The sequence below is a fragment of the Salvia hispanica genome, chromosome 5, assembly GCF_029641045.1.
Source record: "Salvia hispanica isolate PSC_SH4W2 chromosome 5, Shi_PSC_v1, whole genome shotgun sequence".
Taxonomy (NCBI): domain Eukaryota; kingdom Viridiplantae; phylum Streptophyta; class Magnoliopsida; order Lamiales; family Lamiaceae; genus Salvia; species Salvia hispanica.
In genome coordinates this window covers 22,328,155-22,348,480 of record NC_142696.1, presented here as the reverse complement: position 1 = coordinate 22,348,480, position 20,326 = coordinate 22,328,155, and the positions used below count along the sequence as shown (strand labels likewise).

Genomic DNA, 20,326 nt, shown 5'->3' with positions numbered 1-20,326 from the left:
CGGACCACTTGAGCAGAATAATACAAGAAGGGAACAGTGAGGATGTGAGTGATCGATTCCTGGAAGAACATTTGTGTGAAGTGATTTTCTCCGCAAGGAAGATCGATTGGGAAGAAGTGATGAGACTTACTGGGCAGGACGTAACAACCAAAGGCAAGGATAAAGTAGGACAGGAACCCTGATATGCGGACTTGGCCAACTACCTAGTAACAGGAGAGCTACCGATGGTGCCAAACGTGAACAAAGGCTCAGAGGATGAAGATCAAGAGCGAAGCAAAGTATTATTTCTGGGACGACCCATACTTATGGAAGGCAGGAACCGACCAGGTCATTAGGAGATGTGTTCCTGATTGGGAGCAATGGGATGTACTAACACACTGCCACTCCTTGGCATGTGGAGGACATTTCGGGCCAAGGAAGACTGCCAGGAAGGTGCTAGATAGCGGATTTTACTGGCCAACCCTGAATAAAGATGCATACGAGTTCTGCAAGGGCTGTGATCGTTGCCAACTGACCGGTGGGATCTCCGCTAGGGACGAAATGCCGCAAGTTCCAGTAATTGTTTGTGAGGTGTTCGACATCTGGGGTATGGACTTCATGAGTCCTTTTCCCTCATCTTATGGAAACTCCTACATCCTGGTGGCAGTTGACTACGTATCAAAGTGGATAGAAGCCAAAGTCACAAGCACTTGTGAATCTAAAGAAGTCACCAAGTTCCTCAAGAGTCATATATTCAGCCGATTTGGGGTACCAAGGGCAATTAGCTCCGATCAAGGGACTCACTTCTGCAACCGAACGGTCGAAGCATTGATGAAGAAGTACGGAGTTCATCACCGCCTATCCAGTCCTTACCACCCTCAAGCCAACGGCCAAGCAGAGATCTCAAATAGGGAAATAAAGAGCATTTTAGAGAAGACAGTCAACCCCTCCAGAAAAGATTGGAGCACAAGGTTGGAGGATGCTCTGTGGGCATATCGCACAGCCTACAAAACTCCTATCGGGATGTCCCCCTATCGCATCGTCTTTGGGAAGATGTGTCACTTGCCAGTAGGAATTGAACACCGAGCATACTGGGCAGTTCATCAGGTTAACGTGGATGTTAAGGCCTGTGAAGAGGAAAGGAAGCTACAACTACAAGAGCTGGAAGAACTCAGATTGGAGTCGTTCGACTCAGCCATGTGGTACAAGGAGAAAACAAAGATGTGGCACGACAAAAATCTGAGAACCAAGGATCTGTAAGTTGGTCAGAAAGTACTACTCTTCCAGTCAAGATTGAAGCTAATGCCTGGGAAGCTCAAGTCCAAATGGGCAGGACCTTACATTATCACTGCACTACGTGCTAATAGAGCGGTCGAGATTTCAGGGAGTATCACTAACTCCGAACCTTTTGTCGTTAATGGACATAGATTAAAAATATATAGGGAAAATGAAGAGATGTGTGTAGTGGAAGAAATTCCACTACACTTTAATAGCGTCTAAATGACCAGTAGAAAAGGGGTTTAGAGTTCCACCTGGTCAACGTAATATGATTTGCGCTTATTGACCAGGTAAAACTTTAAATACCCTTAGTAATGATGTAAATATTGTGAATAACTAGTAATTTAACTTAAGTTAAGAAAGAAAAACCCCAAAAAGATTTTTCGGATCTTAAATATTAATTTGGAGTTCCTACTGACCACGAGGGTACCACTTGGGTGAAACTCTGAATTATATTAAAGAGCCATTTATTTGCTTTATTTCTATTTCTAGCTAATTGAGAAGGGGGAGATGAGTAAAATTTGAATTTTGGTGCGTGTTGCAGCTTTGCAGGCGAGTGCAGAGACTGGGAGGGCGCGTGGAGCAAGGACGTGACAGGAGACGTCCAATCAGATGCGAGAACTCCCAACCGCCTTCCACACGAAGCGTGGCAACCTGGCAACCGCCTACCATCGGTCAAAACCCTCAGCTACCCACCCCTCTATAAAACACCCAACCGCCTACTCCCCTTCACTTTACAAACCCTTACCTGCATTCTCTCACCCACAACCACCATCCCACTCCGAAAACTACCACCCACTACGAAAGCCACCGTGAACCACTACCGGAAAAAGAGAACCAGCCATGGCAAAGAGAAAGGCAACCAACAACCCAGCATCTACCACCGGCGAAGTCCCGTCAGAAGTCCGAACGGCAGATGAATCGCAGCCGCCAAGTCCACAACGATCACAACCAACGCCGACGACACAAATCCCGGCAATGGTTCCTTTAGACGCACTGGCAGCGTATCTAAGGCAACAAGACCCCAACAAAGATTGGACAGCGACCCTGGCTGGATTTAGCCTGACCGGAGGAATGCCGACGATACCCAACCCTACCCCAACAGCAACCACAGTAACCCCACCCACCACCACCCCAAAAACCTCACATCCGACATCCGAAAAGACCTCCCCAACAGTAACTGCACAAGCAGAATCGCTCGACGTTAGCCCTCTTTCCGCCTATCAAGATCCCAACTGGGGAGAAATAGAGGAAAATGAGAGTGGAGGGAGAGCAAGCGAGAGCGAGAAAGGTGAAGCAGATGAGATAACGGCCACTGAAGCCACAACTGATGAAGCAGAGCGGGAGGAGATAGACCTGAACGAAATGACCAGAAAGCAAGGGTTGATGACGGATGATGAATTCCAAGCGGTTTTGGGCAAGGGAGATAGGATCGTGGTAAACAATGAAGGGGTGGCTGAGGTACTGGACCTCGCATCCCAGGCAGTAGGGAAGGGGGAAACAACCACGGAAGCAGAAGAGTCGGAAGGCGTAGTCCACCAATCAGTGGAGGAGAGGACAGACGAACAACCAGAAAAGGCAGAACAACCTGAGGAGGAGGGGCAAGATCCAGACACACATCAAGAGGAAGCCTCAGTGGTAACTAAACCCAAGCCAGTAAAGAGGAGGCTAGTGTTGAAAAACGACCACAAGGCAGAGAGGCAGAAACCCCAAAGAGTGTCACAGAGATGCTTAGGAAAGTGGAAGTCCAACAAGGCAGGAGCAAACACAGCAGCAGATGCAGTGGAGGTTTCGAGCGAAGACGAGAAGACTACTCCTACAAAACCTGGGGAGGAGCTCTCGAAAGCTAGCCAGGAGGACACCCAAATGGCAACAGGGGCAGTATCATCAACGCCAACTGACCAGAAGGAGAATACTGACAAGGTGGCTGAGGGTCTGGACCTCGCATCAGAGTCAGTAGGTCGGGAGGAGGCGACGAGAAGTGATACTAGTACCCGTGCGGTGACCGAACCTACCACCCAGGAGGACGTTTCAACAAAAGCCGACGAAGAAGCAGAGGCAATGGAAATCGAAGAAGCTAAGTACATCCAGGAAAGAAAAAGAAAGGGTAAAGCCCCTGTCAAGAAGAAACAAGCCGTAAAGAAACAGCGCACTGCCAATGCCAGCATAGTGATCAGAGAGCCGGAAGAGAGAGGGAGAGTAAGCGACAGCGACTACACTTCCAGCGAGGAGTCTGACTCGGAGAGTGATATCTCTCTAGAGGGAGAAGAATACCATGAGAAGCAGCTCCCTGGCAACCACCTTGAACTAGTCCACCCTCCGGTAGAGAGGATCGTGTACCGACGGTGGAGGGTAGAGCTCACTGATGAGTTGATGGAGGACATGAAGCACTTTGACACCAAAAAGCTTCAAGACGGACGACAAGGAAGACAGTAGCAAGCAGGTCAAATGCGGAAAGGTACTCCACATACCCTCTTTGAATGAGTTATCTGTTCGTGATTCCTTCCTGGCCAGTATGGAAGCATTGGGTTTTGAATGGCTGTTAGAGAATAGGGACCCAAAGATATCTGTGAGATTAGCAAAGGAGTTCTTCACCACGTTTAGGTTCCAAGTCACTACGGACCTAGACGAGGTGTCAATTTCCTTTAGAATATTCGGAGGAGAACTGTCCATGAGTCTGATAGAGTGGACTGTGCGACTGGGTATGTGTAGCCTGGAGGAGGCAATAGGACCAGACTGGAGAAGCCGTGAGAGGGGGGTACCGAGGAGACACATAGAATTTGAGCCCCAGGAAGCCTGGGAGGAGCTAACCCACCCCGATGCTGGCCAGTTCGCCTCCACTAAATCCAAATCCACCCACTTCAACAATTCCATGCTGAGATTGGTGCAACTCTACTTAGGCTATAACCTGCTGGGGCAGAGTAATTCAGCTGCCAGAACGTCCATGACCGAATTGTACTTGGTATGGTGCACTAATCGTGGAAGAAAACTGCATTTAGGATTTTGGAGAGCCTACCAATGCCACCTGATAGCCACCTACCCAGCCAGAAACTTGTCTCTCTGCCACATACTAGGAGCTTTCGTGCGCAACAACATCATCATCACAGAGGCAGAAGACCTATCTCCGATATACATGGTCGACGCTCCTGGCATGTTCGATATACCCTTCTTCGTCCGCACCAACTTGGTATACTATAGAGAAGGAGTACCCCAGTTCTACCCAATGGGAGAAGCCCCTGGGGGAAGGGCACAACAAGGCCAGGAGGGGCAAGCTGGGCAGATCGACCAAGCGCAAAGGCTGAGGCAAGAAAATATGGAGAGGGCAGTAACTGAGCTGGCAGAGGAGAATAGACAATCACGGGCAGAGATGGCGAAGCTGACAACCCTAATGGGGAGCATCCTAAAGGAATTGGCAAGAGGAAAGGCAAACACTGGAGCTGGAACAAGCGGACATGGAGGACAGGAAGAAGAACCCACCGGACCTGAGGAAGAAGAAGTGATGGACAACAGGAGGAAGATCACAACCAACCGGAACCCACTGAAGAAGAACCAAAGGACCCACTTGCACAGACCCCTGCGCCAAGGAGGAGCAGGAGGAACGTCTGATCGACCCTCCCAAACTGACCAGTCAGTTTTCTTTTTAATTTTTTTAAGTTTTTCTTTTAGTTCTGTTTTCTTACTTTTGTTAAATAGGTAGAATTATGTGTATTAATTGTGAGCAAACCCCATTCATAACACTTAGCCTATTTAATAGTCTAAGTGTGAGAAGTAAAGGGTTTGCTACTTCGGTGCATGTGTTTTTTTTATTATGTTTTTGTGTTGTGTCATAAGCATGTTAACTCACACTTAGCCTACTGCGTAGTCTAAGTGTGAGGAGTTTATATGTTTATATAACATGTTTGTAAAATATTCTGCTTTGTTTTATAAATATAGGTATATATCTGAAACTCTCCCACTTAGCCTATTGCATAGTCTAAGTGTGAGAAGTTTTTAGATATAATATATGTTTGTTGTAAATGTGTGTCTGTCATACTAGCCATTCCCAATTTTCACTTCATAGCCCGTATCTGGGGCAGACACTTGTGAAGTGAGAGGGGGGAGCAAATGGCCAGTATGAAATGTATATATGTGTTATTTGAGTCAGTGCATGTTAGTTTTTTTTAGGGTTCTTTTAGGTCTAAGAATTATGTGTTATGTTGTTTTTATGAATGGGCTTAAAACTCAACCGCCTCGAACTGACGGTGAGGGGAATTGAGGGAGATAAGGCAATACCGGAAAACAGAAACCACCCCCTCCAGTAACCCCTAGTCAGTATAAATGATGTAAGTATGAAGGAAAAACCCATCCCTTAGGTCAGACACGAAAGCCCTCTTAAAAGGTGAGTTAGAAGCCCCAAAGTGGAACTGCTTTCCACTAAACACTGAAAAAAAGAAGAGAGGCTACCACATGATGTCTAGGGCAAAGTGACCGCGTGTAGCAAACCGTGAAGGCAGTAGGAAACGCCCCCCTCCCCCCCCCCAAAAAAAAACTCTACCTTTAGAACCCCATTTTCTAGCCTGATCTATGCCCAGAAATAACCCATCAGCCACTGGAACTGTGTGCGTGCAAGGCATAAGGCAAGGAGGCAACTGCCCAGGAGGACATACAAAAGAAACCAGCTGAAGAAAAGAAAGACAAAGAAAGAAGGAGAAAAGCGATCTGAAAAAATTCCAGATCCAAAAAAATAGAAGAAGGTATAAGGGTGGCAAAGCCATAGGAAGAAAACCGAAGAAAATGGTCGCATACTTGACCACAAAAGAGAAAGGAGGAAGAAGGAATAAGGGTGGCAAAGCCACAAGGAAGCTACTGACCAGTTGGAAGCCAATGTCAGAAATTGTCCAGCCGAAGAAGAAGCCTTAGCCAGAAGGCCGAATGCACACAGTTCTCCCTCATCAAATAAGTAGTGAGTTTTTGAACCCTAGAGCCTTAGGGACAACTGCCCCAAACATTACAAACCAATAGCCCCGTTACAAGCCTTAAAGACCTTCAGGAGCTGCACGTGAAAACAGTCCTAACATCCCCTGTGAGGAATGAGTGACTAAGTGAACCCAATGTTTGGCCTAGGATTGGGTGCTCCTGACAAGCAGATATACTGACTGGGGAAGAAAAGTGGGGCGGCGGAAGTTCAAGGTTGCCTAAGGCCGGATTGCACCTGATCTCGAGGGAAAGGGTGATTGAAAATATAACCTATTCTATGTGTTTAAGTTAACTATATGTTCTATGTGTTTGTGTCGTTGTTTGTTTTCTTTTCCTTTGCGTCAGAGTCTTGAGTCTAGTTAGGTAGAGTCGGTCAGGGGGAGTAACCAGGCTCGAATTCGACTTATTTCTTTTTGTTTGTCTTCATGCTTGAGGACAAGCAAGTGGTAAGTGTGAGCAGTTTGATAAGTCGTATTCTGAGCCTTGGTTACTAGTCAGTATGTCGTGAAATGCATGTATAATCTGCAAAACAGTTGCTCAAGTGTGCAGGATTAAAGGATCCAAGTCAGTAGGAGACGATTCAGGTGACGCAAGTGAAAAGGGCGCTAGAAGGGTGCAATACTGACCAGGATGCATGCCAGAGAAAAGGTTCGAGATGGAGAAGAAGGATAGCTGGGATGATCATTAACAAGGGCATAAAAGTCAAAACTTGAAGGAAGTCTACCCTAAAAGCAAGGGCAAGTCTCCCTATAAAAGAAGCCACTTGGAGAGAGAGAGGAGTTCGCTTTTAGAGTTCGGCCCTTGGTTCTCGGTTCTAAAATACACTTAGTAGAATTCTCTCTAGAAGATCAGTTCCTTCAGCATTGTCCAACCTCTCGTTCCTCGCCACAGCTATGGTCACTTGACGTCCAAGAGTCTGCCGGAGAAGTCATCGATCCACCGTTCCAGCCAGTTGCCGTAGTAGTATAGCAGTATCATCGCCCGGAGTGGCCAACAATCATGCATGAGTTTCTGTTCTGCGCCGTGATCACCACCTTGCATGTCAGTCAGTAGAAGTAAAATTGCAGTTTCATCGTTTACTTTAAGTTTGAGCATTTTAATCAATGGATCTTGAGTTTGAGGTTATGAATCTGAAGTTCAGTTATGGTGTTTGTGTTTATCTGATTTTTGTTAATGCTTGGTGAAGAAGAAAACGTCAAAATCAACTTTAGTTTGGACCACTTTACTTTTAAGTTACTTTTGCTTTTGTTCCCCACTTTTCAGTTGTACTGTCCAGACCTATCAGAGAGCCACCCAGCCACCAGATATGCCTTGTAGTTTAAATTTCCTCTTTTAGTAACTGTCTACTTTTCATATGCCCCTGAGACACTTTGTCCCCTATTTCCACGAACACCACCACATGCCTGTTATTTTCACAACCACTAGTCAGTAGAGTGCCTCCTTTATTTCTTGCCTAGGTAAAATCTCAACCCAAGCGTGGTAGCTAACAGGAAAGTCACCGCAGTTATCTAAACGTGTCCATCCTTGTGGGATTCGACCCTTACCTCCACTATACTAATCAGTAGAAGTGGGTTGAGGAAAATTGTTTGAAGCCAGGTCTCGGTTGTCGTACCAACGACTCAGCTGGGTCGGGAATCTCTTCCTGATCAGTTGGATACACTCCAAATTACATATGAAAACCGACTCATAGACCATAACAAGAGACCCCTTTCAGACCCATTTCCACCTACTTTTCTTGACATTTCTTAAAACTCGTGCGGTTACGAAATGGAACTCCTGATGACGGACGTAGGGAGTATATCATATTGTACCGTAAATATTTTATTATTGGTATTTTTATAAATACTATAAATCAATAGTATTTCGGTATTTGTTCGTATCCCTACTTGGGACCTTTGAACCTCCTTTAAAAAAGTTGTGAGACATTATGGACCATATCTGATTTAATGGTGTCTTGGGCTTGGTTGTTCTCAGCCCAATGACTTATTAATTCGGGGCACAAGTGTTTGGCCCGGTTGGTTGATGCCTTACTCTCTGGTGCTGCTGGATTGCTGCCACATTGCAACTCCACGCGGATCGCCACTCCTCACCGTTGGATGCTGAGTGTGTTAGCTGTGTGAGAGATATCTGATGAGTCTCTTTGGCTTTCTCTCTATTCTACACTTGACTCTCTCTCTCTCTTCAGCTCTTTCTCTCTCAGGCGATTTCTAGGGTTTCCTACTTTCTTCGTCTGAGATCTTCTCTTCGAGTGTTTCTCTGAGCCTTTCAGAGTGTTTCAACCAGTGAAATCACTAGCAGAGGTTACCCCTTCGGTTGCCTTGCGAAGTCCAGCGCTAGGTCTAACTTGTTTGTTGGATCTGCAAAGCTGGAGGCGATTTCATTGTCTTCTTGTGAGGATCTGTGAGTTCGTGAGTGTTAGAGAGTTTCTCTCGGTGAAAAGGTGGTTGTGCGTGTTGAGACGGTAACGTTGGTAGCAATCAGTGAGGTCTTGGTAGATCTCTAATTCAGACGGTTTCACTACGCTCCTTTGGATAAATCAGTGTGATTGAGGAGGTCCTTGGCCCAGAGCATAGTCACATTGTGACATGAGCCATATCCGCAAATCTCTGATTTCTTGTCTCCTATTCTGTTCGATTTAGACTCTTTGAGTCTTGTGTTGGTTTACTGATCTATCTACTTTAGTGTGCAGGTACTAATTGGGCAAGGACTTGGATTCCAGGTTGGTTGAAATCTGGAAATAGTTAGGGTTCCAATTAGGGCTTCGACATGTAATAGTTAAATATCTCAGTGTTCTAGATTACTTGTAATCTTGTAACAACCTTTGTACTTGGCTTGTAACTTCTGAGATTAGCCATCTCAGATCAATCAATAAAAAGAGGTCCCGGTAATTAGTGAATCCCGAGTGATCTGATCCCTACAAAAGTGAAGGCAACTCAATAGCTTCTTTAACCAAACAAATAATTTAAATTGGTTTCACAAAACTAGTAACAAAACAAGTTAGAAAGCACTACCTTGATGGTTAAACACATTAAGCACCAAGATAGTTGTTGCTAAATGCTAATCCAATGTTGAAGAGAAGCTCACAAAGGAGTTATAGTGTTTTTACATCATTCAAGATTGTGGAAGTGAAGTAAAAAAAGTCTATTTATATGACAGGGTAACAAAAGGAGATGAAAGCACAATAAGGAGGCAAAATACCCATAACACTTTTTTCGCGCGGTCGAGGGGCTTAAGGACCGAAGCCAATCGTTTGGGTCCATCAAATTGCCCAATGTGCGAGTCATACTCGATATTAGAGATGTTAGTTCAATCCGAATCCGAGCAATTGACCCAATTAGCATGCTAAAATTAGAAGGTTGGAGCTGAAAAAATTACAACCAAATTAAGAAAGCATGCTATTTAGACTAGCCCATTCCGACAGCACAAAAATGAGATTTTTTACTTATTTTTTATTTATCATGCGTCACACCAACCAATCCTCCAAAATCAATATATTTCTGAAAAATAATATGTTCTTATGTAAAAGATAAACGAAAGTTTATAACTGTTCCCAACTATAAAGAAAAGAGAAAAATACGAATTTTCTATTTTTTTAATATAAATAGATGCTTACGAATTAATTATATTTCCTTGTATTATTATGAATTTGATATTTTTTTCTTATATCCGCCTTATATTTTTATTTTCTTTTTTTAATTTGTGTTAAATTTATTTTTATTCATAATATTGATTTTGTTAAGGATGTAGATGTGTATAATATTATAAGTATAGAATCTTTACTATTAATAAATAAATAAGATAATTATAAATAATAGTTTGTAGCCTGATTAGTCCGTTGGGCTAATTCAAAATCCAAATGTTTAGGACAGGGGCCGTAAAATTTTAACTCGATAAAGTGTTAGTCCGGTTAGCCCGCAACTCAAGTAGGGTTGGTTCGAAACTTACGGGGCTGACTCGATTGATATCTCTACCCGAGATAGATATTCTACGTACTCTGTCTCTTATCTCTCACTTTGTGTTATATAAACATACATTCTACATATTGCTTTCGTCTATGAAAAATAATCTTATTTTGTTTTGTTTGCACAATACTAAAAATAGAAACTTATTTATTACTCAATTTTCATCTCTCACCTAATTTATCCATATTTTCTCTTTCTCTCACCTAATTTATTCACTTTATCGACATCACCTTTGAATTAAAATCTATGTTATCTATCAATAAGTTTATTTTTAATCTACCTACAAATTTAATTGTAACAATACATGCTCTGCAACCGTGGATATCAAAAAGATTTTTTGGGTATGTAATTGTGAAAAACAAAAAATGCAGATAGTTTTATTCATTCTATTTGAAATTTTTGTGTACAAAATGAAATAGTGCGTACAAAACGAGATCATTGTTTCTTTCTTCATTGCCTACAAATTAGGGTGGGGAATAATCACTTATCCTGCCGATGGACACTCTTGGTAATTAAAAAAAAAAACTTATTGATAAATCCAATAATATCTTTTATTTTCATTATTTCTTCAATTATTATTTTCTACTCTATTTAATTAATTTTTATACTTCGATTTAATGCTAATATTAAAAATACAGGATTTCCTAAATTAATCATTTCACAAATATGATAACTACTTTGGGACTCAAGAAGTATTTTATTAGAAAAGAATTAAATTATAAGTATTTATTTAAAGATAAGGGAAGGAGATACTACATTGTTTCCTAAAAATAACGCTCTTTCTTTCTTTGTCCTTTTTTTAGAAATAAGTAGAAACTTTTCATCCTAGAAAATGGACTTCTCAATCCACTAACCACTATTTCAGTATTTTTCTTTTCCTCTTTTTTATTTTACTGTTTTTTTTCTTTATTTTTCTTATTTTATCCATTATGTTTCTATTTAAAATTCATGTTTATTTTAAAAATTTATATTTTTAGAAAACTGATAAATTATTAGTTCAGATAATATTGAAATACTCCATATAATTCTAGTAGTAGGAAGGAAGGTACGTAGAGTTGTACGCATTTTTATGCACGCATTCTTAATTTGTAGATTTGTTGTTGTAGTGTTGTAGCTTGTCCTATAACAAAGGGTACCGTATCACAGCCGCATCTCTGCCTTTCTCTCTCATCCCCCATCCCTCTCACACACTGGAATTCTTCCCCCTAAATACCAATCGCATCCCATCATTTATACACTTCCTAGAGACGCAGAAACTTCAAACCATGCGCTAACCATCCATCACTCCCCCATTCTCCAATTCTCCACCATTATTCACTACTGTATGCGTTAAAAGCTGCGATTTTGACCCCAATCGGGCAGCCGCCGAGGTGGTGAGTCGCATTGTTATTGCTATTTGTTTCATATTTGTGGTTTATTTTTGTGATTTGATGTAGATCGTCCAGTGAAGGATCTCGATTTACTGTAGAAAATTATTCGGTATTTAATAATTTCATCGGATTTGTATCGTGATGTTTATGCTTGATTTCCCGTTTTCAGGTTATATTTCGACGGGTTTGGTGAATCGGGTGAATTAATTTTGTGGCCTCATGGGGAAAGGAGGGCAAAATTACGGCAAGAGTGAGAATTTGGGTGCTGGTAAGGAGTCGAAAGGGGATCATTACGCTGCGTGGTCGAAAGATGTAAGAGAGTGTGAGGAGAAGTTTCAAGTGAGGAAGGACTATGGGTTGTTGGGTGATGATGTTGAAAAGAGGAGGCAGATCTACGGTCTTAATGAGCTGGAGAAACACGACGGGCCTTCAATTTTCAGGTTGATTCTGGATCAGTTCAATGACACGTTAGTAAGAATTTTATTGGTTGCGGCGGTGGTTTCTTTTGTTCTGGCGTGGTATGATGGCGACGAAGGCGGGGAGATGGAGATCACGGCCTTTGTGGAGCCTCTCGTGATATTTTTAATATTGATAGTGAATGCCATCGTTGGTGTTTGGCAGGAGAACAATGCGGAGAAAGCACTTGACGCGTTGAAGGAAATCCAGTCAGAGCATGCCACTGTTATTCGAGATGGTAAAAAGATTGCAAGTTTGCCAGCGAAGGAGCTTGTTCCTGGAGACATCGTGGAGTTGAGAGTTGGGGATAAAGTTCCTGCAGATATGAGGGTTTTGAGCTTGATCAGCTCAACCCTCCGAGTTGAACAGGGGTCATTGACTGGTGAGAGTGAGGCAGTGAGTAAGACTACCAAGGCTGTTGCAGAGGACGTCGACATTCAGGGGAAGAAATGTATGGTGTTTGCTGGGACTACTGTGGTGAATGGGAACTGTATATGTTTGGTGACTCAAATTGGAATGAATACAGAGATAGGGAAGGTGCACTCTCAGATTCAAGAGGCATCTCAGAGTGAGGATGATACGCCCTTGAAGAAGAAGCTGAATGAGTTTGGAGAAGTTTTAACTGCCATCATTGGGGTGATCTGCACTTTGGTTTGGCTGATTAATGTCAAGTACTTCCTTTCCTGGGAGATTGTTGATGGTTGGCCAAGGAACTTTAAGTTCTCATTTGAGAAGTGCACTTATTACTTTGAGATCGCTGTAGCATTGGCAGTTGCTGCTATTCCCGAAGGTTTGCCTGCAGTAATCACAACTTGCTTGGCGCTCGGAACACGTAAGATGGCTGCTAAGAATGCTCTGGTTCGCAAGTTGCCTAGTGTTGAAACCCTTGGCTGCACCACAGTGATTTGCTCTGATAAGACTGGGACTCTGACCACCAATCAGATGGCAGTGTCTAAGCTCTTTGCTATGAGTTCCAAGCCCAATGATGTACGTTCCTTTGATGTGCAAGGGAATAGTTATGATCCATTTGATGGGAAAATACAGAACTGGCCAGTAGGTCAATTAGATTCTAATCTTCAAATGATAGCAAAGATTGCTGCTATCTGTAATGATGCTGATGTGGAAAAGGCTAGCCAAGAAAAATCTGGACATTATGTGGCCAATGGAATGCCAACTGAAGCTGCACTCAAGGTATTTATTTATCTGAATATTTCTTCTGCTCTATATTTGACAACACTTTCTTCCATCTAATTAATTACTAGCATATAACAATGTTTTTCAAACTGTCCTTTCTGGGGCACAATTAGTGACATACAGCTCAAATAACGTCTCCAAGTTTGGGCTGTTGATTTTGCTGAAAGTTAAATTTCCTTTTGGAAAATTTCTGTATCTTGTAATTTCATTTGTGAATGTTTCTAATTTACCTTGGTAGCATTATTGACTTTGCTTCTTGCTACTAACTGGGAAGTTACTCCAGATTCATACCTTGATGTATAACATTGCTTGACTCGATTATGTTATCAGGTTATGGTTGAGAAAATGGGCCTCCCTAATGAAATAGCTTCTGGACCGTCTGCGGGATATGATGGTGTTCTACGTAAGTTATATTTTTTGTGCTAGAAGAATAAATCTGCAATTAGTAGAGAATTGACTCATTTGCAATTTTAAATTGAATCACTAGGGTGCTCCTACACATGGAATAAACTCGAGCACCGAATTGCTACCCTTGAGTTTGACCGTGACAGGAAATCCATGGGTGTTATTGTGAAATCTCGCAGTGGAAAAAAGACGCTACTTGTAAAGGTTGGTTTTCCTCCACATTGACTTCTCAAGTTATCGAATCATGCTTCATATAAAACTTAATTTAGATGTGTTGCTGAATCTTGCACTGCACGGCTTCCACATTTGCAGGGTGCAGTGGAGACACTATTGGATAGAAGTTCATTTGTTCAATTGCTTGATGGCTCTATAGTAGAACTGGATAAAGAATTTAAGGAAGTTATATTGAAAAGTCTGCATCAAATGTCAAGCAGCGCATTACGAGTTCTGGGTTTTGCATACAAGGATGATCTTCCCGAATTCGCTACATATAATGGTGATGAAGACCACCCATCTCATCAGCTCTTATTGAACCCTGCCAATTATTCCTCAATTGAGAGCAGATTAGTCTTTGTTGGTTTGGCTGGTTTAAGAGTGAGTTGGTTTCTCATTATTTTTGAACTTTTCTTTCTTTAGCAATTAGCTCTACCCGGCATGTCATTATAAGACTTGGGATTAACAGCGTGATTTTCTGCATGTTGTTTAAGGATCCTCCGAGGAAAGAAGTCCCTGAAGCAATTGACGACTGCAGAACAGCTGGAATCAGGGTTATGGTTATTACAGGAGATAACAAAGAAACAGCAGAGGCAATTTGTCGTGATATAGGTGTTTTTGGTCGCCATGAGAATATCACTTCGAGGAGCTTAACAGGAAAAGAGTTCATGGAACTCTCAAGCCGTGACAAACAATCACATTTAAGTCAAAGTGGAGGGCTTCTTTTCTCAAGGGCTGAACCAAGGCATAAACAAGATATAGTGAGGTTGCTCAAGGATTCTGGTGAAGTTGTAGCAATGACTGGGGATGGAGTGAATGACGCACCTGCACTGAAATTGGCAGATATTGGAATTGCAATGGGAATTGCCGGGACAGAGGTGATAACTTTCTAATAAAATTCCCTATTATGCATGCTATTTATGAACAGACTCTTATATATTTCTGCAACTTGCATCTTGTGTTGCAATGAGCTGTTTTGCACCACTACCTAGAAATATCTCTCGATACTGTTTTGTAATTTTATTGATCCAAACAAGTTCATACCTTTTCTGTTCAGTCATTGTGCTTCATATGCAAGAAACAAATTATTCAATCCTTTCTAACCAGTCATTCTTCTCCTTCCTGTAGGTTGCAAAGGAAGCTTCTGACATGGTCTTAGCTGATGATAATTTCAGCACAATAGTTGCAGCTGTTGGTGAAGGCAGATCCATTTACAATAACATGAAAGCCTTCATCAGGTAAAAATACATCCCATACTTCTATTTATTTGGTTTGATAGCTTTTATTCATTAGTAAATGTTAGCCCTCTTAAATTTCCTCCCATGATAGGATCCATTTTACTATCAACTATTTATTCTGAACGTTTCAGTCTCTCACTCTCTTGTTAGTTAGATTGTGAATAGTTGGAGGATTTTGCAAAGATGATGCTAATGGTTCAAATATAGACCCGTTAAGACTAGACTGCCATTTGTAATTCTTTTTACAGCTCTGTGACATGTTGCCTTTATAGCTCTCTGGTAATTGATGAGTCCGTTGGTCTAGTCATGATTTGATAGATAATGTCTCTTATCTGAGGATTGCTATGGAAACTGGTTTGATTCATTGTTGACTATTCTTCGAGAGGGATGGGCTCGTAATTATTGCATAACAGTAATTAATATGTATCGTCCAACTTAACTTGACTGGTACTTTCCCATATATGGATGAGTCTTGTGCAATAAAAAATTTCATTTCTAAGAATTTATGGGTTCAATTTATTCCAAATTATTTAATTTATCATTCTCAAGTTGATTTGGAAGTTTCTAGATTCCACTTTCCGATTATCAAGTGCAGTAATTGTAGGTATGCCAATTCAAAGATTGCCAAAGGAAAAGCAGAAATACTGTTCTGTTTTTAACTTTTGACTTTAATGATGACATGCTGCTTGATATGCTCATACTTAATTGTTTCATTTGTTGCAGATACATGATCTCCTCAAATATTGGCGAGGTGGCTTCAATATTTCTCACTGCTGCCATAGGCATTCCGGAGGGCCTGATACCAGTGCAGCTTCTGTGGGTTAACTTGGTAACTGATGGACCACCAGCTACTGCTTTAGGATTTAATCCACCTGACAAGGATATAATGAAGAAACCACCTAGAAGAAGTGATGATTCGTTGATCAGTCCATGGATTTTGTTCCGTTACTTGGTATGTACCTTCATTGCCTTTAAATCCATCTTCTCTCGTGCAAGATGCACATTCATATATTTGTTCTCTCATGTTAATACAGGTCATTGGATCTTATGTCGGTTTAGCTACTGTGGGAGTATTTATAATCTGGTATACCCAATCATCTTTCCTTGGCATTGATCTCAGTGGAGATGGGCACAGCCTCGTGACATACTCTCAGCTTAGTCACTGGGGACAGTGCCAAACCTGGCAGAACTTTACAGCCTCACCTTTCACAGCTGGGGATCAAGTGTTCAAATTTGAGAATCCATGCGACTACTTCCAGACAGGGAAAATAAAGGCTATGACTCTCTCCTTGTCAGTGCTGGTTGCTATCGAGATGTTCAACTCGTTGAATGCTCTATCCGAGGATGGAAGCCTCATGACAATGCCTCCATGGGTCAACCCGTGGCTTCTCATAGCTATGTCAATATCATTTGGGTTGCACTTCCTGATTTTGTATGTGCCTTTCCTTGCTCAAATATTTGGCATTGTGCCTCTAAGCATAAATGAGTGGTTGCTGGTGTTGGTTGTGGCTTTACCGGTGATATTAATAGACGAGGTTCTGAAGTTCGTGGGCAGATGTACAAGTGGTGTCAGGAGATCAGATGCAAGACGATCTTCCAAGCGTAAGACTGAATGAGGATGCAAACTACGGTTTTAAGGCTGAAACTCGAGCTGAAATGATGATAAACACCGTCTCTTCCGCCCTTGATATAGAAATAATGCACTAGTTTTGCTGGAGATTGATTAGACATTGCATTACTTGAGATATAGGTTTTTTTAACTAGCTTTAACCCAGTGACTTGCCTTGTAATTTTGGGCAAACTTGTTACAGACATTTGGGGCGAAACACTTAATTTAATCTTCTCTTTTCTTTTACCCTCTTAGAAATGTTTTTGGCATATCATAAATGAAGAAGGCTGGCCATATAGAATGGCTGTTAGAGAGCTGGAAATAAAATTTCATACTACTATAAATGTATTTAGCAACTTAACAAGAGACAAACACAAATTTTAAAAAAATGCAGCAGCTATGCAAATCATCTACCCTCAGATCTGATGAGCTGAGAGAAGACTTTACTAACAGAAGCATCAGAGAGATCATCACCACTCGATCTTTCAAACTGGCCAAACGAATTGCTTGTATCGACATCGATGAAGTGTGGAGAAATCTCATGTATATAATTGCTACTGCTTTCCTCAGGATCATCTCTCACCACTGCCTCTTGAAGCTGCAGTGCATACTCCAAGTTCCACAGCACATCTCCCATGGAGGGCCTGTCCACCCCGAACTCAGCCAGGCATTTTTCCGCTGTTTCACCATATTTCCTGAGGGAGTCAGGCTTTATCCTACCAACGAGTCTGTGGTCGATTATCTGATCCAGCTCCCCCTTCTTTTGCCACTTGATCGCCCATTCCCCTAAGTTCACCATCTCCCTAGGCAGGGATGGATCAATCACAGGCCTCGCGCACAAAACTTCAAACATCACCACACCAAATGAGTAAACATCTGATTTCTCCGTCAGCTGCTGCCTTCTAAAGTACTCGGGATCAAGGTACCCGAAGCTGCCCTTGACAGCTGTGCTGACATGCGTCTTATCTATGTCAGGCCCGGTTTTGGACAGCCCGAAATCTGCTACCTTAGCCATGAGATTCTCATCCAGCAATATGTTTGCAGATTTCACATCACGGTGTATGACAGCTTTCGTATAGCCAGTGTGAAGATAATGTAAACCCCTTGCTGCCCCAATGCATATTTGGAGCCTCTCCTTCCACCCTAAACTGGGGTTATTCGAGCCGTATAGATGACTCTTGAGAGTACCATTTTCCATGTACTCGTAGACAAGAATCATCTCGTTCTTCTCATCACAGTAGCCAAGTAAAGAAACCAGATGGCGATGGCGGAACCTTGAAAGCATCTCGATTTCAGTTCTGAACTCTGCTAGGCCTTGTGGGGAACTCGGATTGCCTCTCTTGACAGCTAACTTAGTCCCATCTCCAAGAACGCCTTTGTAAACTTTTCCAAAGCCACCAACCCCTACCACGCGGCCCTCATCGAAGCTGTTGGTTGCTTCTTCAACCACAGCAAATGGGATGCAGTAGCTGAAGTTGGCATCCATGGTGTGAGAGTGAGAAGCTCCACCATCAACTGGTATATGAATCCATGTTTTCGAGTGGCTAACTTCTTGCTTCTTCTTCTTTCTCCTCTGCGCAAAAACAAGAATCCCTACCACAATCAAAGAAAGAAAAGGCACTCCAACACTCACACCTACAATCACAGCCAACTTATTCTTGGATCTCGATAATGGGGCTAAACTAGATCCACCTATGGAAAAGCTTCCCTTCTTGCTTATCTTCATAACCTCCAATCCGTTGAGAAGGGCGTCGGGGTAATAACTCAATTTGGAAGGACCAATACTCACCCTCAAACTATCTTTTTCCATCAATGGGGTGACAAAGTCTTTAAAATACGCGGTGGCCAAACGCCCCTGACTCACAGAACTCAGCTCGAGATCACGATCAACAAGAAATCCACCAATGTACACATCAAACACAAGCTGATTAGCCGCCTTGCTCACAATGTCACAGAAATGCAACCTGATCAAGTACTGAAAGCCAGCATCCACTCCAAAATTCCATGTCACATTGAAGTTGCTATTGGGATCACTCTGAGAGTTCATCTTTGTGCAAGTTCCATACACAGTGGGAGGTGCAATATCTTGTGTTGCACTGCCTCCCGGATACCTAACACCACCAATGTTCGAGGCATTGGTGGCTAGGTCAGGGTGCAGCAAGAAGGGCCAATCCGGGACCCAACTTCGCCCCAAAGTGTCGTTCACCAATGACACGAAAGGGCCACCCATATTCACCCTAACAACAGTCTCTAGAGCTTGATCAACTAGGCCACTATAAGACATGATCGGATTTATAAGTGAGGCATCATCAATGATGAGGCTATCAGGAGCAGAGACAACTTCCACAGAGTTAACATATGCAAATGAGTTTCTTGAAGGGGAAAAGATGATCATTGTGTTGCCACTAGTCATGTTTAGTAAGTATTCTTTGATAGTAGCATTTTGGGGGCTGAAATCACTAAGCAGCCTAGTTTCTTTATGGGATGAAAAAACAGAGAAAGTAGCTGATTTCATGTCAAGATTCTGGTAATGAAATGGATAGAAACGGAGGCGAATCCAATGCCTACCACTCTGCCTAAGAGGGAAGGTGTATGTAGAAGGTTTGGTGAAGATTCTAGCAGTTCGAAACAACAGAGAATCGTCGGATGATGCGATGGAATTGGAAGTGGTGTTGGCTAAGATATCTTCTGGAGTTGATAGAAATTTTGAAGATGATTTATCAGCTATGTAAGTGATGCTTCCTACTGCAACATCAGTTGATGATCCACAATTTATGTAGTACTTATCTTTAGGATCGAATCCTATGCAAGAACATACGAAGTTCAAAATCAAGAATTGGAAGAGTAGAAATCTCAACACCCCACAAGCCATCATCATAATATAAGCATAAAGATTGCAACTTTGAGGTAGGAGAAGGTGGGAGAAGGATAGAGAGGTTTAATTAGATTGAAGAGAGAGAAAAGCAAATGAATGTTTTAGAAGGAAACAAACGGACAAAAGTTTCAAAGTTGGTGGCGCTCAACAACAAAAAGATAGCGAAGCATGTCCCAGATATAATTTGATTCAAATTGTTGTGAGATTATCCTTAACATGATTATTCATGCATATTTGTAACTATACTATGAAAATGGGATTTAGAAAGGAGACTAATCTATAACTCTTTCTATTTTTTTAAACTTTAAGGGTGTGTTTGATACTCAGGTCAAGAAAATGGGTACCAAGAAAATAATCCAGAATTTTGACCAGAAATATGCAGAATATATAATCTATAATCTGGGAGTAGAAATGGATAAATTAACGGCAAATGAGTGTAGTGGAGGGGAGGGTATTAATGGGAAAAAGATCTATTCTGGACAAACATGAATATTTTCGGGTGAAAATTGGCCGAAAAGCTAAAGGGCGTACGCCAGAATACATTCATGGGCTTCTGCGGGCCGCGATTATTTTCCCAGGCTGGCTTGAAAATATTCATGTGTATCAAACATCAGACTTTGACCAGATTAAAGAGTTTTTCTGGGCTATTCTATAGCATCAAACAGACCCTAAATGTGTTGAAAAAGAAAGAAATTGAAAACAGCCGTATCAGTTAGACCATCTCCAATCGTACGCCAAAATTCATTTTTAGTGTAGATAATTTCTCCAACTATACACCAAACTCAAACCCA

The 20,326-nt window shown here is 42.0% G+C and overlaps 1 protein-coding gene and 1 pseudogene across 1 annotated transcript; one reads left to right on the top strand and one right to left on the bottom strand.

Annotated features, from left to right (window-relative positions):
- Nucleotides 1-11,324: 11,324 nt before the first annotated feature.
- On the top strand, nt 11,325-16,906 carry LOC125190308 (calcium-transporting ATPase 4, endoplasmic reticulum-type-like). Its single transcript, XM_048087580.1, has 9 exons — nt 11,325-11,548; nt 11,715-13,192; nt 13,526-13,598; nt 13,683-13,804; nt 13,913-14,194; nt 14,308-14,691; nt 14,942-15,051; nt 15,775-16,003; nt 16,086-16,906. The coding sequence occupies exons 2-9, from the start codon at nt 11,765-11,767 to the stop codon at nt 16,665-16,667; spliced, it is 3,210 nt and encodes a 1,069-aa protein (XP_047943537.1). The 5' UTR covers nt 11,325-11,548; nt 11,715-11,764; the 3' UTR covers nt 16,668-16,906.
- A 70-nt stretch (nt 16,907-16,976) lies between these two features.
- LOC125190309 (receptor-like protein kinase HERK 1 pseudogene) lies at nt 16,977-19,718 on the bottom strand (annotated as a pseudogene).
- Nucleotides 19,719-20,326: the final 608 nt, after the last annotated feature.

What these genes read in the sequence shown, in the direction of transcription:
- LOC125190308 (XM_048087580.1), top strand. Translation starts at nt 11,765, where the DNA reads ATGGGGAAAGGAGGGCAAAATTACGGCAAGAGTGAGAATTTGGGTGCT. An exon ending in TTGGTTTGGCTGGTTTAAGA is followed by an intron (nt 14,195 to 14,307) that starts GTGAGTTGGTTT and finishes ATGTTGTTTAAG; the next exon opens with GATCCTCCGAGGAAAGAAGT. An exon ending in AACATGAAAGCCTTCATCAG is followed by an intron (nt 15,052 to 15,774) that starts GTAAAAATACAT and finishes CATTTGTTGCAG; the next exon opens with ATACATGATCTCCTCAAATA.